This window comes from Ovis canadensis, chromosome 1 (genome assembly GCF_042477335.2).
Source record: "Ovis canadensis isolate MfBH-ARS-UI-01 breed Bighorn chromosome 1, ARS-UI_OviCan_v2, whole genome shotgun sequence".
In the NCBI taxonomy this organism is placed as follows: domain Eukaryota; kingdom Metazoa; phylum Chordata; class Mammalia; order Artiodactyla; family Bovidae; genus Ovis; species Ovis canadensis.
The window spans coordinates 265,696,286-265,720,879 of NC_091245.1; the positions used below are offsets into that span (position 1 = coordinate 265,696,286).

At 50.2% G+C, this 24,594-nt stretch overlaps 1 protein-coding gene across 1 annotated transcript; it reads right to left on the minus strand.

Annotated features, from left to right (window-relative positions):
• Nucleotides 1–5,706: 5,706 nt before the first annotated feature.
• Nucleotides 5,707–9,111, minus strand: TFF3 (trefoil factor 3). Its single transcript, XM_069581596.1, has 3 exons — nucleotides 8,917–9,111; nucleotides 7,182–7,328; nucleotides 5,707–5,905 (listed from the first exon to the last, which is right to left on the minus strand). The coding sequence occupies exons 1-3, from the start codon at nucleotides 9,041–9,043 to the stop codon at nucleotides 5,892–5,894; spliced, it is 288 nt and encodes a 95-aa protein (XP_069437697.1). The 5' UTR covers nucleotides 9,044–9,111; the 3' UTR covers nucleotides 5,707–5,891.
• Nucleotides 9,112–24,594: the final 15,483 nt, after the last annotated feature.

Sequence of the window (24,594 nt, forward strand, 5' to 3'; positions counted from 1 at the left end):
CATGTCCCTTCTGATCCCCACTGTGGTTGTTTTTACCTTAGCATGCATGCTTCAGTAAATCTGAAAAGTGGGAAAACAACCTTGTACTTTTATCCTTACAACCTCCAATCTAAACCACAGGAGCTGTTCTGGAAATCCAAGCAGAAGGAAATGTGCAATGTGAAACAGGAACACAGAGAAACTCTCCCCCTGGAGGTGGGACTGCAGACCCCACGCGTGACCCCCAACTCTCGTGGTGCTGCCAAGGCAGCCCCTCCCACACCCTGCCTCTAGCCCCAGGGCACCCGCGCCAGGACACTTCCCCCAGGCCTCTCCCAACCTGGCATTCCTCCCCATGCAGTTTTCTTCTAAGGGGCAGCTTGGTTTAGGGATCCACCTGTTGGAAACCTTGTCTGAGCTTGGCCGTGGCCTGAGGCTCTGCCCCCGCCCCGAGTCCTTCCTTCCCTGCTCCTCTCGTTGGTGTCAGACCCGCAGTGAGATCTGGGACTTGTGGTATCACCCGCTCACCTCCCTTGCAGGCTTCCCTGGTGAATGCACTGATCACCTGACTCTGCAACAGCCTTGCTCTCCGTGCCTCTGAGCGTTCAAGAATTCTTAGAACAGGGTGATGCATTCCAGTGAACAGTCGACATATCTTGGAACAATACGGAAGGGGTCATTGCCAAATAAGAAATGTCAGAGCAACGCTCTCACAGACCAACCGCACTGACACAAAAGGAGGAGAGAAGCCTGTGAACATCACAAGTAATGTTAATAACAAGCACGTTTAATGACCACTGTGTGTGCTGGGGGTAGAGTAAGCCTGATGTTTGCTTTCCCTTTTCTACCAGCAGCAAGGCAGCATCAAAGCACTGGCTTCTCCTGGGCACGTCAAAGCACTCATCCCATGGTTTCTGGAAGGTTCCACAAATGTGCATCATTAATCAATGAGGAAGGTATTTGACATCACAGTGATCCCCGGATCCTAGGAGACCCAATTCATTATTTGAACCTACTGTGACCACTGGTGGCTTCAAATTTTAGATATGCACCGGTCGGGAGGCAGGAAGGTTTAATGGGTGGTGTATAGGCCATTTGGAACCTGGACAGGCGGTGTCAGTTGAGTGTCCGAGGGCGTGAAATCCACCAGTGATGATCAAGTTACACGCAGCCCAGGAAAAAGCCAGCACACTTTGAGTCTGAGTCTTAGCAAGGCTGTGTCCTTGAGCGAATTTCTGTTTCCTCACTGGTAAAATAAGGATAAATCTAAGAAAAAAGTGCCCAGTCCACATTATAGTACCTCTCCTCCCAGAATTTTAAAATTGGTTAGCACTCTCTGTACTTAATTGACATTTAGCGTCCAGAGCCAAGGAAGACCACCCACCCCTGGGAGACCCCCCACCAGGTCACACAGAACTCAGGGACTGAGCAGGGCTCGGTGGGATGTTCTGCTGGGTCCTGGCAAGTCAGTAATTAGGATAATTATTCACGTTTTTCAGCATTTCAATGTTTCCTTTTTCTTTTCTTTTTTTTTTTGCCTGCACTATACCCCTGCAGTGGAAGCTCTGAGCCCTAACCATTGGACTTCCAGGAAATTCCCCATCAGTGTTTCCTTTTTAAACCTAGCCAATTGTTATAGACCTTTCTTTACACAAGCTTGTAAACATATTAACAATTTCATTTCCTTGTGCTTAGTTGCTTCAGTGGTGTCCAACTCTTTGCAACCCTATGGACTAGACCGCCAGGCTCCTCTGTCCACAGAATTCTCCAGGCAAGAATACTGGAGAGGGTAGCCATTCCCTCCTCCAGGGGATCTTAATCTTCCTGACCCAGGGTTCGAACCCACATCTCTCACCTCTCCTGCATCAGAAGCCTGGTTGTTTACCACCAGCGCCATCTGTCAGAAGTCTATTGCTGTTTATAAAATGGATTAGATGCGAGGTGCTCTGATTCTGCCACAGCGCATCCTCACAGGCTGCCTCCTGGCTGTGGATGCCTGATCAAATTACTACAGGGCTCCGTGAAAGCTTCCTCTTCTGAATAACTAAAAAACGGGATGGCAGTACCCACCTCCCACACCACATGGGCTTTCAAGGACTTAGCAAATCTCAAGTGCCTGATGGGTGTCTGCCGCATGCCAAGTGCTTGATCATCTTATTAGCTTTGATTATCTTTACAGATCCGTCTGGGTGTCAGCCAGCGACTTCCAGGAGATGTCCACACCTAGGGGAAGGATAAAGGCGGAACCACCCTGCCCCCAACACAAAGCTTGCCTAGGAGCCACACCCCTCCAAACTCCTCCCACCCCAGGTGTCACTGTGAGATGCTCGGCTTCACGCAGACCCTTTGTTTGTCCAGAGGATGAAACGAGGGGCAGCCACACGCTTCAGGCAGATACACAAAATACATTTGCACTGCGCACATCAGTGACTTGAGTTTTCTCTATGGCTGAACTTAAAACTCCCCCTCAGGCATTTTGGGGTGAATTCTGCCCAGTTCCCTGCTGAGTAAGCTGAGGCTTGCTGGGGTCTGGGCTTCCACACTGGGCAGGGTGATATGGACTTCTGTAAGCCTCCTGCTCTCCCCCTGGCCTGGCACACATGGAGGCAGGGTCCCAGAGGGACCCCCTCCAAGACCCTTCTGGAACCTGCAGGTTCAGTGGGGCTACTTCCAGCTCTCTTTGGCAGGACATGCAGTAGCCACCCAGCCATTGCTACTTACTGACCTGTACAGGGAAGCCCCTCTTCTACCCACCGCCCAGAAGCTGCCCCACCCAGCACCTGGCCTGAGAACTAAGAAGGAGCCCTCTCTCCTCTGAGAGCTCAGAGCTGCTGGGGTGGGGAAATGCCTGCAGACCCTGGAGATCTCCCTCCACTGCTGTGTGACCTTGGGCTCCTGACTTAACCTCTCTGTGCCTCTGCTTGTTCACTTGTATAAACGGAGATAGCGATTGTACTTCACAGGCTGCCGTGGGGGCTGAATGAAGTAAAGTGTGTGAAGCCCCACAGCGCTGCAGCTGTGTGCACTGAAGGAGGTTGAACCGCCTTTTCAATGTTCATTTTCAGGGAGACGGGGCGCTAGACGCTTCCATGAGACCCCCACCTCCTCTGCTCCCCCACCCCCTGGGACTAGAGGACATCTCAGGAAGCGGGAAATGGAGCACCACGGCCGGGGTTAGATTTAACCGCAAGGAAAAAGAGAATGAGAAAAAAATTCCAAGTTTCCTGCAAAGATGAAGTTTTTGCTTAATTGGTGGAAACTGGGGGTCAGCTCTGCTCAAGATCTCATGCTGTCTGGAGGCGAGGTGGTCAGGTGACCAGGCCTCTTAGTAAATCCCATTTAGAAAGTGAGTGATTTGGAGACAGGCTGAAGCTGGGATTGCAGGAAGCTGCAGTCACTCAGGTCAGCCAGCAGAGGGGGCCACTGGTCACTGTGGTTTGGACCAGGTTGGAAGGATGGGGAACTGGGCTTCCCTGTGTCCTGCTCCATCGCGGTCAGAGTGGTCTGGCCTGATGTCGGTGGTCTTTGAACACACTTATGAGACTACTACAGCCACAGTCCCCGCCCTGTGTGGCTAGGGTGAGGCATGGGATTGAAGTGACTGCCCTAACTCAGTAATGATATGAAATTATTTAAGAAGTGGCCTGTCCAGGTCCCCACAAGTCTGCAGTTATCTTGGCTTGGAGGACAAGTGAGCCACTGGCTCTGCTTGTGTATTTCGTTTTGACTGGAGAGTGACAGTCTCAAAGACGATCCAAGTCTGCCTGGTCAGGCCCCTCTCTGGGGATCGTGTCCTTCCTGGTGTCACAGACCCTCAGAACACAGTTGGTTTCCATTATCAGACGTTGGCCCTGCACAGAAAGATGTGCCCAGCTTCTCTCTGCCTAACTGGACATCACTGAGGTTGTGAGCTGCCCTGGAGACCCTGATTTCATCACCAGACTCTGAGATTCTTGGAAACTCCTTGGGTGACTCTGATCCACACCTGTTGTTTGAGCCACTCGAGAAGTGTTGGCTTTGGGGAGGGGCTAGTGTTCACGCTGACTGGGACCCCAGATGCCCAACTTGCGTGATGACCCCTCTGACCTTTGCAGGAACAACAGAGATGTGTGGGCCCCAGGACGGAAGGGTTAAGGCTCCATCTCCCCATCTTCCCACCTGTGGCCAGGTCTCCTGGTAGGGACGAAGGTTGCTCCAGCATCCAACTCTGGCCTGGGGTCTCCCCAAATTTCCCAGGAAACGCATTCTCCAGACAGGACCCTGAACAACCAGAGAGCGAATAGAAGCTGCAGTCTGGGGGCTAAGGTGGGGGCAAGGACCCCTCCCCTTGATGGTGTTGGAGGCCTTGACACAGAAGCAGTGGCTCTGGGCTGACCACAGGAGTGCCAGGCGGGCAGTGGCAGCAGTGTCAGTGGGCAGACAGTGGCTCCAGTGGGCTCCGTCCAGGAGGGTGGGTGCAGGGGTCTTGGCTGCCTCTGAGGTGGGGGAAGGGAACTGTCCCCTGTGACCCCAGCCTTGTCTCCCTCCTTACCCTTGCAGGGCTGTACGCTGAGTGCCCTATCCTCTTGGGGATAGGGGGTGAGCAGGGAACTATGGGGGAGATGCTGTTGGGAATCTGTGGACAAATTAAGGGAAGTGGTTGGTGCCAGGAAGAGATGCTGACTCAGGGCCAAAGGGGATGATGGATGGGACAGAGTCCTTTTCTTGGGGTGGAGAGTGTGAGAGGGCTGGGGACCAGGTGGGGGGCTCCCAGGTGGGGAATCACGGGCCAAGTCAGGGCAGCTCTTGGTCCTCCAACCAGACCTCACTTGACACATCTCAGTGTAACAGGCAGGCCGCCCCTGGGTGGGCTCTGGGTGGTGCCCCCTCAAAGGGCTTTGGGATGAGTTGCTTATCCTACAACAAGGGTATTAACCTCTCCCTTCTAGGACACACAGAGGCTCTCACTCTACAGACCTGGCCCCACGTGCAAGGCTAAAAAGGAAGACTTTGTTTTGAAAAGGAGCCAGTGTCTCTTTTCCAGCGGGAAGGGTGGCTCAGGCCCAGAAGCCCTGCCTTTGGGGGCCACACTACTTCCTGGCCCCTGAGCAGCAGGAAACAGCCCTCAGTAGCATCAGGGGAGTCGGCCGTGTGGCCTGGAGAGCAGGAGCTCAGGTCTGACAGTGTGGACACGTTCCTGGTGTCCCGGGAGAGCCGAGTGTCTCTGAGAGTGGGGGAGATGACTCTCCATCTGGGGATGGCCAAGACTTCAAGAGCCCTCATGGTGACACTTTGTTCATGTATCAAAACTGCATCCATTTTCGGAGGAAAAATAGCAAAAGAAGGCCAAGGTGTCACAGATGCTACACTTGACTTGCAAAGAAATACCAAAAAAAAAGCGCCAATTGGTAACATGGATTTATTGGCTCTCTCTTTACCATGAACGTCATGAATAACCTTTTGGGGGGAACGTACATTTGAAATGGTGTTTCTCAATGCCATTCTAAGTGATGCTTAGAAGGTGAGAAACCTTCTAAGTTTCTAAGTGACACTATCTGTCCTGCAACACTAGGTCACAGGTTTGCAGCATCCTCACCTCTAGGGAGCTACTTTGGGGTCCTTCCCTGCTCCCCAGGCCTAGGGCAGACCCTCTGCTAGGTGATGCTAAGACACCGCCCCCTGCCCCCATCAGTGGAAGGCTGAGAAGGGAGAGAGTGACTTGGCAGAAATAAAACACAGCGGCGTCAATTCTTAGGAATGAAGACCTGTCCTCATGCTGAGCACGGGAGCTTTATTCTTTAAGACATCAGGCCCCAGGCGTTCGGTTCAGGCCTGGCCAGGAGCAGTGTGAGACAAGCAGAGGGATGAGGGTGGGCAGGCTAGGTACCCAAGTGCGGAGGTCCCCTCCCTGGGTGTCAGGCGGCCACGCAGCTTCAGAAGGTGCATTCTGGAAATGAAGCACAGACAAGCATCACCCTCAGCTGTGTGGTCCCCAGCCACCGCTGCCTGGCTTCTCCGGGTCCAGACCAGCTCCAAGGTCAGTGGTGTGTGCTGTCTCCCTGCCAAGTCCCTGGGGAAGGGTCGAGTCCCCACCTCCTGGGAGAACAGCCCATACCCCAGGGATACCCCAGGGGTCAGGACAAATGGAGCCTGAGATGGACCAGGCCAGACAGGGCCGCTGCTAGAATTCAAAGAAGTATCATCTCGAGCTGAGGAGCGGGTGGAACGGGGTAATGATCGGCACAGGGGTGACTCCCCACTGGGCCCAGAGCCTGATCTGGACCTTTGTGGGAAGGGGAGGAGCCCTGGGCAATGGGTAGCCCCCCACCCCCGTAACTGGTTAGGGAGGCAGACTGGCTGGCTGGAATGCAGGCGCCTTTGTCATTCCCCAGGGACAAAGGGCAAGCATGCCCCCCATCTCCCCCGCCACTCCCCTGCCATTGTGCCGATTCCAGGAAAGGGCCTCATGGAGTAGTACGTGCCTCTTAGAACGTGAGCTGGCACCTGGGCTCCAGATGGCTCACGGCAACCTCCAAAGGGGTGGAGATGGGGGACAGGCCAGGGGGCGGGGGACACAGCCAGGACAGCAGAGCACCCAGGGCGCTGCCAGCTGCTCCAGGGCGGGGTCCCCCGGGGCCACCCTGCACCCCACTGCCCCAGCCAGGGAACAGGGAGCCCCTCGTGGTGGGGGCAGGAGGGGAGTGGCGGGGTGGGGAGACATGCCAGGACTCCACGTCCAGACAGAGAGCACGTCACAGATCACAAATGACCGAGACTCTGAGTGGGGTGCTTGCTGAAAACGGCCTTGAAAGTCAGCCCAGTTTTCCAAACCCAGGTATTGTCCACTTTTCTCCAGAGGAGCTTTTAAACTATTTCCCTCTAATAAGGCCTTGACTCTGAACACCTTTCTGAAATGATGAAAAACTAAGTGCATGCGTGATCAGTCGTGTCCGACTCTGTGTGACCCCCTGGACTGCAGCCCGCCAGGCTCCTCTATCCATGGGATTCTCCAGGCAAGAAAACTGCAGTGGGTTGCCATGCCCTCCTCCGGGGGATCCTCCCAACCCAGGGATTGAACCCACGTCTCTTGTGTCTCCGGCATCAGCAAGTGGGTTCTTTACCACTGGTGCCACCTGGGAAGCCCCCCCCCCTTGCCCAGCAGACAGCTGTGGCATAGGGGGGCCCACCCAGGGCCCAGGTGTGTGTGGCTTCCCAGGGCTCACCTGCTTCCTGCAGGGGCTTGAAGCACCAGGGCACCCCGGGGATGCTGGAGTCGAAGCAGCAGCCGCGGTTGTTGCACTGCTCGGGGGTGACCTCGGGGTAGCCGCAGTCCACCCTGTCCTTGGCCGGCACCGCACACTGGTTCGCCGCTGGCCCACACAAAGCCGGGTCAGAGAGCCCTCTCTGGCTTGAGGTTGGTCCACCGGCCGCATTTACAAGTCCACACGCCCCACCCCCAGCTCCCAGTTCATAGGATACAACCCCACCCCTCCCCCAAAATCTGCTGCTCCAGGGCCTTCTTTCCCCATAAATATTTCAGGAGAACGGTTTTGTGAAAGATCTGGCCAGCTGCCCGGGGTCTCTCACTTGGCTGCTCCTAGCACCTGTGGAGCCTGGGTTCCCGCCAGTAGGCAGGTACCCACAGGAATCCAGGGTCCCCTGAACCCGGAAACAAAGTTCCCCTTCAGTGTTTTATCCACAGAACTTCCTCCTTAAAAATGAATAGGATAATAGAAGGTAGGCATTCAAGTGAGAAAACCGCAACCTGTGCTATTTTCTGCCTCTCCCTATTTCCCTTGACACACCGTGCCTGTATATCTGTGGGTCTGTATGATTCACTTTTCAGATAAGCCTTTATGTCAAAAGCTCAGCAAAAGTCCGCTGTGCCTCATGCCTTAACCGGATTTTTCCTTAGGAAAATAGAATTCACAGGGAACCTAGAATCTGCTTCTATGGCTGCCAAATCATAAGTCCTTATTCCACTAGTTCCCAAACTTTGCTCATGTTGGGGTCAGGACCAGTGACACCTGCTCCCACCCAGAGACATTCTGATGTAGTTGGCACATCCTATTGGGCTTTGAGATTTAAAAGCTTCCAGGTGATTCTGATGGCTGCCGAGTTTGAGACCACTCAGAACCTGATAAAAGCCACACTTTAATTTCTGCAAAATCCAATTAATGGAACAGCCATGCCCTACCTGGAATTACAATTGAATGAAATTGTAGGTATTGAAATTAAATGAAAACTGTAGGTATTGAAAATGTTCTGGAAGTGTCTGTTTTCATTTGTCTTGTCTTTGTGTTTTGCAAATGTGTCAGAATAATGTAGAAAGACCTATACTGTTAATTCAGAAGTCTCCAGCAAAGAAGGCAGTGGGAGGGTAGGCTTGGTGTGGCTACCAGGGTTCCCATCCTGCTTTCCACACTGACCAGCAGAGTCATTTATTAACTCTCTGAAGCTCAGTTTCCTTGTCTGCAAAATGGGGACAGCAAGACCCAGTTTGTAGGGCTGCTGAGAGAAAATGTGTGTGTCTGGTAAGCTTGTTGTTGTTCAGTCATGAAGTCGTGTCTGACTGTTTGCGACCCCATGGACTGTAGCCCACCAGGCTCCTCTGCTCTCTACTATCTCCTGGAGTTTGCACAAACTCACGTCCGTTGAGTTATCTAGTCCACTGAGTCGGTGATGCTATCTAAGCATCTCACCCTCTGCCACCCCCCTTTCCTTTGCCTTCAGTCTTTCCCAGCATCAGGATCTTTTCCAATGAGTCAGCTCCTTGTGTCCGGTAGCTAAAGTAGCAATCATTAAATTATTAAGGAGCTTGGTCACTTTCCTCTAGCCCACAGAAAGCCCCCAGCCTGGCTCTTCCATGTCCTGTCCCCTTGTCCTGTATTCCCACTCTGCCACCCAGACCCTCCTCCTCCCTGCTGCCCAGTGGGAGGGGGTCAGAGCGGTACTCACACAAGCCCACGTACTGCCCGGTCGAACTGGAGGACCCCAAGGCCAGGACCACCACCACCAGCAGCCAGAATGTTCTGGCCTCCATGGTCACAGGCTGGCTCTGGGGACCCGACCGCTCAGAGAACATGCTGAGTTGCCCAAGAAGACACCTTTATACCCCTGTGTTTACACAGGCACTCCAGGTTCTGTTTGTTTGGGAGCCCTTCCCTCCAGCCCCGCCCACTCCTGCCCTGCACGAGACGACAAAGTCCCCAGAGGCTCGACCATCCCAAAGGGTAGAGGTGCTTCCCACCCCACTGTTTTGTGGTAGCGAGTAAGGGGCAATGGCAGATGCAGCTGCCTGTGAACACCTCTGTATCAGGGAGCCAGAGCAGGGTCAACGCCCATTGTCAGCCTGGCCAGGAGGAAAGAACAAAGGCTCAGTGTGAGGCTCAAGGAAGTATCGCCAGGCCTGGGCACCACCCAACAACCCACCCAGGAGCAGGTCAGGAGGGTCCCTGCTGAGTGACATGAGTTTCCAGGCCACTTAATCCCAGGCCAACCTCGAGTACTTGAAAAGACAGGTGACAACTACAAGTCAGGTACACGGGGTGTGCTGATTTCATTTCTGTGTCACAGCTCTTGAAATGTAGAAGTGCTTTTTCTTTATTTTTTGCTTTTTCTCCAGCAAAAAATTATTTTTATCAACTACATTTTAACAAATGTAGTAAGTATTGAGTATGTTTTAATAAAGATACAATACCTGCAGTTGGTTGTTAAAGGCAGACAGTACAGAAGGCTCTGCCCCTTCTGTGTGACACTGTCCAAGTTTCACACGTTCTTAGGTATTTTCCCAGAATGTCCTCTGTACTTTTAAGCACATTTGTTCACACGAAAGGGAACTTACTCTACCTTGCCCAGCTTCCTTTCCTTTTTTTTTTAATGTGAAAGCTAAAGCTTAGAAATTATTTTATAACAACATATCTAGGGGCTTCCCTGGCAATCCAGTGGTTAAGAATCTGTTCTGCCAAAGTAGGGGACAAGGGTTCAGTCCCTGCTTCAGGAAGATCCCACTTGCTGTGAAGCAACAGAGCGCATCTGCCACAGCTACTGAAGCCCTCGAGCTCCAGAGTCCTCGAGCCACAGCTGTGGAGCCCCTGTGCTACAACGACTGAGCCCTGAGGCGAGAGCTTGTGTTCTACACCAAGAAAAGCTACCACGATGAGGTGCACACACCACGCTAGATAGTAACGCCTGCTCTCCACAACAAGAGAAAGCCCTTGTGCATCAAGGAAGACCCAGCACAACCAAAAAAACAAAAGTAATTAATTAAAAAGCACATCTAAATGAAATGGGAATAATTATACCCACTTTGCAGAGGAACAAACTAAGGCTCAAAATGTTGCTATCAAATCCATACTACTGGTGCTATAATAGGCTGATAAATCGAGAGATGCGTTTTGGAGCAACAGTAGCTATTTCATTTGGAAAGCCAAGAATCCAGGAAGATGGTGGACCCATGTTCCAAAGAACTGTCTTAGCTGAATTAGAATTCAGGTTTCTTTCCACTAAAAGGGGAGGGGCATGGTGGTTGCTGCAAACTTCTTGGTACCAGCTAGACCCCGGACCTTTTTTCTTGCAGCAGTCCACACAGGTCTAGGCACCATGTTCTTGTAAACTTCCAACAGGACAAACATTCTCTGCTCTGCAACTTTTTATCTCTATGTGAATGAAACGTGTTTTACCTTTAAAGGTTAAGGCTGGGAGGCAGAGCCTTGAGAAGGGGCTATTGCATATTTCAGGCTATAGGTGACCTACTTGTACCAAGATGAAGGGGCATCATGATTAGGCTCCAGCCACAGAGCACAAGAGGGCTTCCCAGGTGGCGCCAGCAGTAAAGAACCCACCTGCCAATGCAGGAGACACAAGAGATGCAGGTTCAACCCCTGGGTCAGGAAGATCCCCTGGAGGAGGGCATGGCAGCCCACTCCAGTATTCTTGCCTGGAGAATTCCATGGGCAGAGGAGCCTGGAGGGCTACAGTCCAGCGGGTCGCGAAGAGTCGGACACAAACGAGCACGCATGCCATTCATCCACCCATCTGTCCATCCGTCGTCCACAGGCATGAAGGTTGGAGCTGAAGATCAGCTGCAGTATGGAGTTGGGTTTGCTCCTCTCTGTTACCGGCCATCTGCCAAAGGTCACCCAGCAGGCCTGGCAGAGCTGCGATCGACCTGCCTCTGTGGAACCCTGCGGTCTCCTCCTCCATCGAGGACGCCAGCCCCCTCTGCACCTGACTGGCGGGGAGAGTGGGGAGCGTGGGGTCTCGTGGTGTGTTCTCCAGGCTTCCTTCCTAACAGGGCATTCTTCTCTCTCTGTTGAACTCTGATCCAGGAACCGTGGGGTGCGAATTGTCCACCATCCCGGGGCAGACACACCTGCTGGCCGCACTTAACCCCCGGGTGGGGGTATGGTTTTGGAGGGGTTCCCAAACCAGCCAGGGGTTCATCTCTAGCACTGCCCTTCCCCAAGGGACTGATGGGGCGGGACTGCACGTGCTCTGGAAGCAGGCACTGGGTCCCACCTCACGACTCCTCAGGCCCTGCTCTGCTACGCAGGGAGCCCTGCGTGAACCATGTGCAGAGACGCCCATGTCTGAATTGCCCCTCCCCAACAAGGCTTACAGACAGAGCAGTTTCTGCATTGTTTATAGGGCATTTGCTCTGCTTCCAGAGAGGGGAGTAACCCAAGCTAACAGATGGCTTGATTTTTATGTAATTAACAAGGACATCACATCAAATTCCTCACAGCATTTGCTGGCCTGACCCCTGCCTTCCTGCTCCTCACAATATCCCCAGGCCAGGCCAGGCAGGGGAACTGGGTTAGGTTCCAGGAAGGCACAGATGTCCAGAAAAAGGCTGAGAAGTGACAGTTCTGAAGGCTGTCCTGGCAGGGAGATCACCCGGCTGCCCCTGGAATTGCCTGGAGGGCAGGACCTGCGTGGATCCCCGGCCTGCCCACCCAGGCGAGTAACTGGCAGGCCACTGAGTTCTCCCGCAGCCAGCACCAGCTGCTGCCTGGTAACTTGCTCAGCATCCCTCAGTGAATGTGAATTGAGCCTCACTGCAGGAGCCTGGGGCTTGGGGACGAGGAAGGAAGAACGTGGAACATGTCCCCAACCTGGAAAAGCCCCCACAGGGAGATGGGGTTGTAGTTACAGTGATGAAGCCGAGAGACCTGGTCCCAGTCTGGGGACAGGTAACCTTGGGCTTGTCCCTCCCCGTCTCTGGGGCCCCGGCTTCCTCGCCTGTCACATGGAGCCTGGCCCACAGGCGTGCATGAGCTGGTGACCCCGAGCCGGATGCCAGGGTCACACTCTGATCACCTGCCAGGCGTGGTTCAGCAGCTACAGTGCAGAGGGTCCAGTGCCCCAGAGCCCGGTCCCATAGAAGCCTTGGCTGCGGGAAGGCTGGGGATGGACGGGCAGGACACAGGCTTCTTGGAGAAAATGGGGTGGGGCTGGCCTCGGAGCCCCGGGAGCTGAGGCTGGGGGGAGAAGCCCAGTGTGTGCGTTCTCTTTGTTCTGTTCCCACCAGGGGCAGAGGATGGGGACGGGGAGCCCACCCCGCCTCCCAGAGCACACAGGCCCACAGCTGTCAGCATTCCAGTGGGGCACTTCAAGTTCCAGGAATGAAGTAAAACCAGTGCCAGAGCGGCGGGCCCCCAGGTCATCTGTCTTGGCCCCGCCCCAACAGGTGGCTGCCTGGTGCCTAGAGCCCGGTCTGAGCAGCTGGTTGGGCTGTCCCGGGAGCCTGCCCTGCAACTCCCACCTGGGCAGTGTGTGCAGATGCCCAGGGCAAGCAAGGGCCAAGAAGCAGGCCATCTGGCCCCGGGTGCTGCAGGGTGCCTGGCCACTGGCACATATGTAAGAAGCATGGGCTGAGCGTGATCATGGGATGGATACTTGGCCTGTGATGCTGGGCCCTCAGGACACCAGGCAGAAACCTGCCCTCAGAACCCAGAGAATTGGCCTTGAAGTATGAACTGAAGTACAATACCTGACAGAGAGCTAGCTACCCAGCAGGCTTCTCGTGGCGGGTGAGACTGCACTGGGTCTTGAGGGATGAGCAAGAGTTCAGACGGGTGATGGTCAGAAGGGCATTCTGGGCAGGCACCGTGAGCTCACCACCTCATAGAAAATACAGTCAGTGTGGCCTGCACAGGGTGATACACCCCGCTTTACCGCTCAGCTTTCTGATACTGTCCCTCTTGGTTAGTCAAGCCCACAGAGAGCCACACAGAGAAAGAAGTTTCAAAGTCCACTCACTGACACCCTCTGGGTGGCTCTGGGATCACGCCCTTCTCCAAGAAGCTCCCTGCGGACCAGCTGTCGCTTCGCCCTGCAGCTGCCTTAGGTGCAGCCCCACCCTCTGTGCTGAGTTCTCTGCAGCCAGACCCTCCCTGAGGAGCAGGACTGAGTGTCCATGCTCAGGGGACACAGATGTGGACTGATTCAGGGGGGACTGGTTTATACTGAAGGCAAATGGGGGGCTTGGGGCTGTACAAATGAATCACCCACCAAACGTGGGGAGAGGGGGAGAGGACAGCGGGCCCTGAGTCGGGCTGGAGGCCATGGATCCTGGGTCTCTGCCCCGAGTACTGGGCCAGCACCAGTCCTATCGCCGCAGGGCTTGTGATACCCTCTGGGGGTTCCAGGGAAGTGATGTCCAGCTCAGGGTACACTTCCGGCGGTATGGCCACCGTGACCTCTGTGTCCAGGGTGCCTTTGGGATTGGAGCTCTTGCGTCAGCAGCAGGTCCTGTTACAACAAAGAAAGATTCCTAGGAACAAGTTGGCTGAGGACCAGGAAGCCCACAGGATCAAGGCAGAAATAAACAGAGTTAGAGCCTGGAGCAGGTGTGCCCGGGGCACCAGGCCCCTCGTGGACAGCCTTGGCTTTTGGACCCAGAAAGCCTTTTTCTGCAGCTGGATGGGCTCCAGCAGGAAGCCGAGGCCTGGCAACCACTGAGGTGGCACCTGGGTGTGCCTTCCACTTGAGCCTGACCAGCGCTAGCCCCTGGCCCTGCCCTGCATCCTAGGGGGATAGCCTGGGAAGGCAGAGATCGTCCCTGAGAGGCCCCAGTGCAGGCAGGACAGGACAAAGGCCCAGCAGCGGCAGGAGACGCCCCCAGGGAACTCCATCCTCAGCCAGTTCAGGTCAAGCCACTTCGCTGTTCTTCCCTGTGACTCAAGCCACTGTCACCGAGTGACCTGTGGGGATGCTGGGTGCCGTCATGTCCTTCCGAGAGTCATGTCCTTCCTGGAACCCCAGGGCATGGCTTTATTTGGAACAAGGTTGTCTGGGTATAAGTGTTTCAGTTAAGGTGAGGTCAGGCTGGGGTTGGGTGGGTCCCTGGTCCACTCTGACTGGTGTGCATATAAGAGAGGAGAAAATACAGCGACAGACACACAGAGAGGAGACGACGTGAACATGGACAGGCACAGAGATGCTCTTGATTACAGGGACCAAGACCCAGAGATGCCACTCAGAGCTGAGGACCGTGGGTGGCCCCCAGGAGCTGGGAGACGGGGGAGACGGCTCCCCTAGAGCCTCAGAGGGAGCTGGGCCCACAGAGACGTCCAGCCTCCAGGCTGTCAGAGGAGAGAGATGTCTGTGGTTTAAACCACTCAATCTGTGGTGCTTTGTTATGGCAGCCCCAGGGGACACCCAGCTGTGAGGGTCAGTCTATTTAATTTGTACTTTCTCCAGGGAAGGGAGGGGTTGTTGTTGTTGTTGTTCAGCTGCTAAGTTGTGTCTGACTCTTTGTGACCCCACAGACTGCAGCACGCCAGGCTTCCCTGTCCTTCACCATCTCCCAGAGTTTGCTAAGATTCATGTCCATTGAGTCAATGATGCCATCCACCCATCTTGTCCTCTGTCACCCCCTACTCCTCCTGAGGGGAGGGAGGATTTGGTCAAAGATCTGAATAGATGTCTCCAAGAATGCCTCTCCTTCCCCGTCTCCCACACTCCCCTTGGTCACCTGGACAAGCTCTGACCAGGGCCCATGTCCTCTCACCCAGGACCCTGGCCCTCTTGCTGTGCAGATTGAGACCCCACACCCCAGCATCCCTGCCTGTCTCCTCATTGTGCACAAATGATTGGTTGTCTCTGTGAACCATGTGCCACAGTCAATCCCCAAGTGTCTGCTGAATCCCTTCCACACTTCCACATGAGACCCAAATAATCCCCACCAAGCCCTCCATTCAAACGTCCTTGCTTAGGCAGGCTGGACCACACTGGCCAGCGGGGAAGAACAAGGCTCTCACCTTCCAGTCAGGGCCTGGAGGACCAGGGCAGGAAGCAACCACACCAGGGGAGGCCCAAGTGAGGTGACCGTAGGGTGAGTCATCCACATGGGGACACGTTCAGAGCATGTGGGATGCTATTAGTGATTATGCCAGGACAGCAGGCGTGGGGTCCCAGGCCACCTGGCAAGAGGACATCCCACCAGCCCTGAACCTGGTGGCAGTCACTTCTGATATGACTGTGTGACTTTGATGGAGCACAGACAAGGTGCTTTCTAAAGCTCTGGAAACAGTCAGCAAAAGAAGACCGGGAGCTGACTGTGGCTCAGATCATGAACTCCTTATTGCAAAATTCAGACTTAAATTGAAGGAAGTAGGGGAAACCACTAGGCCATTCAGGTATGACCTAAATCAAATCCCTTATGATTACACAGTACAAGTGACAAATAGAGTCAAAGGATTAGATCTGATGGACAGAGTGCCTGAAGAGCTATGGATGGAGTTTCCTAACACTGTACAGAAGGAAAACCATTCCAAGAAAAAGAAATGCAAAAAGGCAAAATGGTTGTCCAAGGAGGCCTTACAAATACTGAGAAAACAAGAGAAGCAAAAAGGTAAAGGAGAAAAGGAAAGATATACCCATCTGAATGCAGAGTTCCAAAGAATAGCAAGGAGAGATAAGAAAGTCTTTTTAAGTGGTCAGTGCAAGGAAATAGAGGAAAACAATGGAATGGGAAAGACTACAGATCTCTTCGAGAAAATTAGAGATATTAAGGGAACATTTCACACAAAGATGGGCTTGATAAAGGACAGAAATGGTATGGACCTAACAGAAGCAGAAGATATTAAGAAGAGGTGACAAGAATACACAGAACTATGTAAAAAGGATCTTAATGACCCAGAAAACCATGAGGGCATGATCACTCACCTAGAGCTGGATATCTTGGAGTGCAAAGTCAAGCAGGCCTTAGGAATCATCAATACAAATAAAGCTAGTGGAGGGGACGGAATTCCAGATGAGCTATTTCAAATCCTAAAAGATGATGCTGTGAAAGTGCTGCACTCAATATGCCAGCAAAGTTGGAAAACTCAGCAGTGGCCACAGGACTGGAAAAGGTCAGTTTTCATTCCAATCCCAAAGAAGGACAATGCCAAAGAACGTTCAAACTACTGCACAATTGCATTCATTTCACATGCTAGCAAAATAATACTCAAAATTCTACATGCCAGGCTTCCATAGTATGTGAACCAAAAACTTCCAGATGTTCAAGCTGGATTTAGAGAAACCAGAGATCAAATTGCCAACATCCACTGGATCATCGAAAAAGCAAGAGAGTTCCAGAAAAACATCTGCTTCGTTGACTCCGCTAAAGCTTTTGACTGTGTGGATCACAACAAACTGTGGAAAATTCAAGAGATGGGAATACTGACAGAGTCAATTCCCAGGCAGGTTGATAAGAAGTCTGGGGTCCCCGAGGAGAAGAGACGGGTCTGGGGTTCTCGAGGAGGAGATAGGGGTCTGGAATTCTCGAGGAATAGGAAAGGAGAGATGTCTTTTTGTTTTTTTTTGTTTTTTTCTCTCTGCATTCCTTAGTCTTAGTCACATAAAACGTTTTTTTTTTTTTTTTTCCCTTTAGGCCCAGAACTGAAGATAACACAACAAACAAGTCAGTTTAAACTCTGTCCTAGGGATTATATAACAGCAATGTATCCTGCTTAAGGGCAGTTTCTCCTTCCTGAAAGCCTTCTGACTAATCCTAATATCTTAAAATGTAAATTGTGGGAGTGGGTCTGGTAGAATTTTTATAACCTTGAGACATACTTTTGACTTATTGTAATAACTAATTTAAAAAGTGTATCATTCCCTTGCTAAAGACTAGCTTCCCTGGTGGCTCAGAGGATAAAGCATCTGCCCGCAATGCGGGAGACCTGGGTTCGATCCCTGGGTCAGGAAGATCTCCTGGAGAAGGAAATGGCAACCCACTCCAGTATTCTTGCCTGGAGAATCCCATGGACGGAGGAGCCTGGTGGGCTACAGTCCATGGGGTCGCAAAGAGTAGGACACGACTGAGCGACTTCACTATACACTATACTATATAAAGACTAGCTAGGGGGGCACTCTCCATCCCTTTCCGATGTCTATGTCAGAAGTTTCTCTGTCCCTTTCCACTGTAATGAAACTTCAGCCACACAACAGCCCTGAGTGGTCAAGCCTTGTTTCTGGTCCCGAAGCTAAATCTTCCTCAGAGATCATGAATCCGACATCCTTCACCATAAGCTATCATCCTGGGGGCTCGTCCGGATCTTCAGGACAAGGCAAGAACACCCAGAGCTCTGGCCTCTGCTTTCTCAGTATACATGTTTCCTGCTTTACTTCACTCTTTGGTGTGCTTGTGTGAATGAACAACATGCCCTGTGTGAAGCAAGTGACAAGCCCTGCTCTGCAGTTTCGGGGTACCTCATAATGACTGAAGGCAGCCCCAAAAGGGGAGCCTTGTCAGGGCTTTATACCGACCTGCCAATGCCAAGAGACACCCAAGGTCCCTGCAAGGGGAGCAACCAAAAGTGGGCAAAGCGTATGGGCTGAACTTTCCTTTCTCGGTCAGCTTTTCCTAGTCTCTTTGACCATTTCATAATTGCATGTCAGTCAGTCAGTCAGTTCAGTCACTCAGTCGTGTCTGACTCTTTGCGACCCCATGAATCGCAGCACACCAGGCCTCCCTGTCCATCACCAACTCCCGGAGTTCACTCAGACTCATGTCCATCGAGTCAGTGATGCCATCCAGCCATCTCATCCTCTGTGGTCCCCTTCTCCTCCTGTCCCCAATCCCTCCCAGCATCAGAGTCTTTTCCAATGAGTCAACTCTTTGCATGAGGTGGCCAAAGTACTGGAGTTTCAGCTTTAGCATCATTCCTTCCAAAGAAATCCCAGGGCTGATCTCCTTCAGAATGGACTGGTTGGATCTCCTTGCAGTCCAAGGGACTCTCAAGAATCTTCTCCAACACCGCAGTTCAAAAGCATCCATTCTTCGGTGCTCAGCTTTCTTCACAGTCCAATTCTCACATTCATACATGACCACTGGAAAAACCATAGCCTTGACTAGATGGACCTTTGTTGGCAAAGTAATGTCTCTGCTTTTGAATATGCTGTCTAGGTTGACCATAACATTACTTTCAAGGAGTAAGCGTCTTTTAATTTCATGGCTGCAGTCACCATCTGCAGTGATTTTGGAGCCCCCAAAAATAAAGCCTGACACTGTTTCTACTGTTTCCCCATCTATTTCCCATGGAGTGATGGGACCAGATGCCATGATCTTCGTTTTCTGAATGTTGAGCTTTAAGCCAACTTTTTCACTCTCCTCTTTCACTTGCATCAAGAGGCTTTTTAGTTCCTCTTCACTTTCTGCCATAAAATATCTGAGGTTATTGATATTTCTCCCAGCAATCTTGATTCCAGCTTGTGTTTCTTTCAGCCCAGGGTTTCTCATGATGTACTCTGCATATAAATTAAATAAGCAGGGTGACAATATGCAGCCTTGACGTACTCCTTTTCCTATTTGAAACCAGTCTGTTGTTCCATGTCCAGTTCTAACTGTTGCTTCCTGACCTGCATACAAGTTTTTCAAGAGGCAGGTCAGGTGGTCTGGTATTCCCATCTCTTTCAGAATTTTCCACAGTTGATTGTGATCCACACAGTCAAAGGCTTTGGCATAGTCAATAAGGCAGAAATAGATGTTTTTCTGGAACTCTCTTGCTTCTTCCATGATCCAGTGGATGTTGGCAATTTGATCTCTGGTTCCTCTGCCTTTTCTAAAGCCAGCTCGAACATCTGGAAGTTCACAGTTCATGTATTGCTGAAGCCTGGCTTGGAGAATTTTGAGCATTACTTTACTAGCATGTGAGATGAGTGCAATTGTGCAGTAGTTTGAGCACTCATAATTGCGTTTATCAACTACAAATTGGCACTTACCAAGAGTATTGCCAACGACTAAACAGCAAATGCATTTGCCATCTGCCTCTATGGAGATTTGACTTCCTGGTGGCTCAGATGGTAAAGTGTCTGCCTACAATGTGGGAGACCTGGGTTTGATCCCTGGGTTGGGAAGATTCTCTGGAGAAGGAAATGGCAATCCACTCCAGTAGTCTTGCCTGGAAAATCCTGTGGATGGAAGAGCCTGGTGGGCTTCAGTCCATGGGGTCCCAAAGAGTTGGACATGACTGAGCAACTAAACTAAAACTACAAAATCTTAGTCGCTCCGAGGCAGTGGTGCCACAATATGTAGGTGACATTCTGCTCTGTGCTGAGACAGAGGAAGCTTGCTCACAAGCCTCAGAAGATTTCTTAAAACTTCCTGGCAGGCTGCAGTTATAAGGCATCCAGGAAAAAAATCTCATCTTTGTCAACAATCTGTTAAATATCTGGGCCTAATCATATCAGAAGGGACTAGGGCCATAGGCCAGGAGAGAATTAAACCTATATTAAATCGTCCCTTACCTATGACTTTAAGACAATTGAGAGGATTTGGGGAAAGCACAGGCTACTGCTGCTCCCTGATAGCTCCCACAGTAAAGCGTCTGCTTGCAATGAGGGAGACCCGGGTTCAATTCCTGGGTCAGGAAGATTCGCTGGAGAAGGAAATGGCAAACCACTCTAGCACTCTTGCCTGGAAAATCCCATGGACGGAGGGGCCTGATAGGCTACAGTCCATGGGGTCGCAAAGAGTCGGACACGACTGACTGATTTCACTTTATATAAACTTATAACTGAAACTCAGCAGGCCCAAACTGACAAGCTGGTTTCGTCTCCAGATATTCAAAAGGCTTTTAAAGCTCTTCAGCCTACTCTCCTGCAAGCTCCTGTGTTGAGCTTGCCCAAAGTGTTAGAATTTATTTGTCACTGAAAGAAAACTTAGGAGTTTTGACACAACCCCAAGGGCCTACACAACAATCAGCAATCTATATCACCAGCAATATATATCACCAGCAATCTATAGCTTTTCTGAGCAGAGAATTAAATGTAATCTCAGGTGGGTGGCCACACTGTCTAAGAGTAATTGCAGCAGCAGCTTTATTAACACCCAAAGCCCTCAAAATAATTAATGGGTGAAATCTTACTGTACTGACTTCTCATGATGTGAGTGGAATCTTAAACTCTAAGGTTAATACTTGAATGACAGACAGTTGGCTTCTTAAATATCAGTCATTGTTGTTAAAAAGGCCAATAACTAAGCTTAAAGTTTGTGGAAACTTAAATCCTGCCACTTTCCTTCCTGAAAAGGAAGATGATGAAACACCTGATCACAATTGTTCCCTATTTCTAACTTTAAACTATGCAGCTCGGGAAGATCTAATGGACACCCCATTAGACAATTCTGACATGGATATATTTACAGATGGCAGTTCTTTTGTTTGAAATGGGAATTGGAGAGCAGGTTACTCTGTGGTTACATCTGAACAGATTTTAGAGGCAAAGTTTCTTCCCCCTGGTACAAGTGCCCAATTGGCAGAGCTTGTTGCTTTGACTCAAGCCCTATAGTTAAGCAGAGGGCTGCTGCTGCTGCTGCTAAATCACTTCAGTCGTGTCCGACTCTGCGACCCCATAGACGGCAGCCCACCAGGCTCCCCCATCCCTGGGATTCTCCAGGCAAGAACACTGGAGTGGGTTGCCATTTACTTCTCCAATGCATGAAAGTGAAAAGTGAAAGGGAAGTCGCTCAGTCGTGTCCGACCCTTTGCGACCCCATGGAATGCAGCCCACCAGGCTCCTGCGTCCATGGGATTTTCCAGGCAAGAGTATTGGAGTGGGGTGCCATCACCTTCTCCATAAGCAGAGGGCAGCAATATCTAAATATCTACACTGATTCTAAGTATACTTTTTTGACTTTACATGCCCATGCTGTGATATGGAAAGAGCGACAATTTAAAACAGCAACAGGAGAACCTATTAAACATTTCAAAAAGATTGAAAGACTTTTAACTACTGTATATTGTCCTAAAGAAGTAGCTGATAAACATTGCGAGGGGCACAGCAGGGATGGGAGTAAAGTAGAGGAAAATCGGGTGGCTGATTCTCAAGCCAGAAAACTGGCATGTTAGGAACTCCCTCTTCTACAAACACCCCTAGTCTGGACAGGTCCTGCTGAACAGGAAAAACCACAATATACTGAAGAAGAACTAGAAAGATATGAGAAAAGAGGAGCAAAAAATTACTGATAAAGGTTGGTTACAATCTGAAGTTGGAAGATTCATAATTCCTGAAAATGCTCGATGGAAAATTCTTAAGGGTTTACACCAGAGTTTTCATTTAGGTGTTGAAAGGACTTACCAGATGGCTTCTCACCTCTTTGAGGGTAAAAATGTAATGAAAACTTTAAAGAACATTATCAAGAGATGTGAGGTTTGTCAGAAAAATAGCCCAAAGACTGAAAAGTTAGCAAAAACTAGGTTCCAATGAAGTGGGAAGTATCCTGGAGAGGACTGGGAAATTGATTTTACCCATGTTCCAAAGACAGATTTTCTTACTTACAAGTCTGGGTAGACACTTTAACTGGATGGATTGAGGCCTTTCCCTGCCATAGTGAACAGGGTAAGGAAATCATAAAAATTTTAATCCATGAGATTATTCCCAGGTTTGGGTTGCTGGAGCCTCCAGAGCGACAATGGCTCTGCCTTTAAAGCTGCTGTATCTCAAGGGGTGTCAGAAGCTCTAGGAACAGAATATCGCTTACACTGTTCCTGGAGACCCCAATCTTCAGGAAAGGTAGAAAAGGCTAATGACATTATTAAGAGACATCTGCGTAAATTAACTCAAGAGACTCGGGACAGTTGGCTTAAAGTTCTACCCATAGCTTTAATGAGGGCTCAGATTGCCCTTAAAACGGAAGGACTGTCCCCCTTTGAATGTATCTATGGAAGACCCTTCTTATGCACAGACATTGTTATAGACCCCGAAGCCTTAGAATTAACTAACTATGTGACTCAGCTTTCAGTCTTTCAAGAAATATTATGGAAATTCAGGGAGGTGACTCCTGACCCAGCCTCTGAGTCAAACAAGCCACTGAGCTAAGCACGAGGTCCTGATAAAGACTTTGGTATTTGAAGGCCAATCTCTCGAGCCCCTCTAGGAAGGCCTTTACCAGGTTATTCGTTCTTCTCCCACAGCTGTCAAGGTGCCAGGAATTGATTCCTGGGTGCACCACACTTGAGTTAAAAAGTGGCCCCCTGACCAAAACTAAACAATATTATTATATGTCTTTAGTCTATGCTGCCACCTTTTACCTTTCAGATGGGCCTGACGATCTATGTGGGCCTGCTTCTGCTGACTCCAAAAGTCCTGAGTCTTCCTTGTGACCCTCAAGACAATGCTTTCCTGTCCTGGGCTCATTCTTACGCTGCATTCCACAGTCGGTCTAATTGCTGGGTCTGCAGAGCACTCCCCTCTTCATCAGTTGAAGGCGTCCCATGGTGGGTTTCTCCACTTCAAGGAAAAGACTTTCTTCAACTCTGTGAATATCTTCACCAACAACAATCACGTGTGATGCCTCTCTTTAATCTGATGATATCTAGCAATCCTAAAATGGACTGGTGTAACACTTTGTACCTTAACTACGGACCTAATGGGACTTTCAAATTTGATTATACATTATCTTGGTTTAATGACTGTTTTGCTGCACGTAAGAAGGTAAATGGGTCTAGATCTGGTGGTTTCCTACCTGATGTTTAGGGATGAGATCATATGGGTAACTCCTGAAAAGGGACCCCTACTATCTAATGCTCCCATATGCTGGGAATAAATACAGCCATCCCCAGAAGTTAGATGACAACTTAATTATAATGATTGGAAACCATTGGGATTTTTGCCTCAAGAAACATGCAATGTAACCATTTCTGTGTTTTCCAATCCCGGTTCAGGTCCTCCCTTTTTCTGGCCGGGTACGTGATTGGGACTGGATCCCTCAGTCACGCTGGTTTGCTCCAAATGGGACCTATTGGATATATGGGTCTTACCTATAGGCATGGCTTCCCCCGGCTGGATAGGGAGATGCACCCTAGGTTTACCTTTTACTCGTGGCTTCATATTTTCAGAGCTTCCAGAGAAGCCTGCTAATCTGCCACACCTTAAAACTTGCTGGGCAAGGTCTGTATTTCACTGGTATGATTATCTGGCTGCAATATACCTTCCCTCTCTGGGAACTACAGATGTTATGCTATGAGTTGATGCTCTAACTTTACTCAACAGGCTTTACAAGATCCTCAAAAAGCTATTTCAGCCCTTAATGTTGAACAACTACAAATTAGAAAGGTGGTTTTACAAAACAGATTGGCCTTAGATATTCTAACAGCCACACAAGGAGGAGCTTGTGCTATTATTCACACCCAATATTGTACCTGTATACCAGATATGAGTGCTAATGTTACTCACTTTACTAAACACATGAACAAAATGATTCAGGCTATGGATTCTCCTGAAGCTTCAGTCACCGCACTTTGGGAAACCTTAACTAGCTCCCCATGGTGGAAAACTATCTTAATCATAATAATTCTAATTGTTCTCTTTTTACTGTTTGCTCCTTGCACCTGTAACTGTGTAACTGCATTTGTTTCTAGCCATTTGAAAGCTTTTAAGTTAGGAATGGTTGTCCAGGCTCCTAGGAGTGCCACAGACTCTTCCAGCTGTTATTTGGGGCCCCAGATCAGAGACCCTCAATATGAGGTTTAGAGTAATATGTTGCCTCAACAATTTAGGGATGATGCCCTTTAACAGCAGGAAGTAGTTATGGAATGAAAATGACACCCCTTTCCCTTGGCAACATGATTCTCCTAAAACAAAAGCAGGGTGGGGGCATGGGTGAGACAGTTAATTCCTAGGCAGGTTGATGAGAAGTCCAGGGTCCCAGAGGAGGAGAGAGGGGTCTAGGATTCTTGAGGAGGTGATAGGGGTCTGGAATTCTGAAGGAGAAGGAAAGGACAAACTTTTTTTTTTCCTTAGTCTTAGTCACATAAAATGTTTTTTTTTTCTTTAAGACCTGAACTGATAATCACACAACAAATAACTCAATTTAAACTCTGTACTAGGCATTATATAACAACAATGCATCCTGCTTGAGGATAGTTTCTCTTTCCTGAAAGCCTTCTGACTAATTCTGATACCTTAAAATGTATATTGTGGGAGTGGGTTTGGTAGAATCTTTCTGTTGTTAAATTCTAATCCTGTTATCCTAAAATGTAAATTGTGGGAGTAGGTCTGGTAAAATTTTTACAAACTTGAGGCATTCTTTTGATTTGTTGTAATAGCTAACTTAAAAAGTATATAATTCTCTTGCTCAAGACTAGCTGAGTGGGGCACTCTGCCCCCTTCTGATGTCTAGTTCAGAAGTTTCTCTGTCCCTTT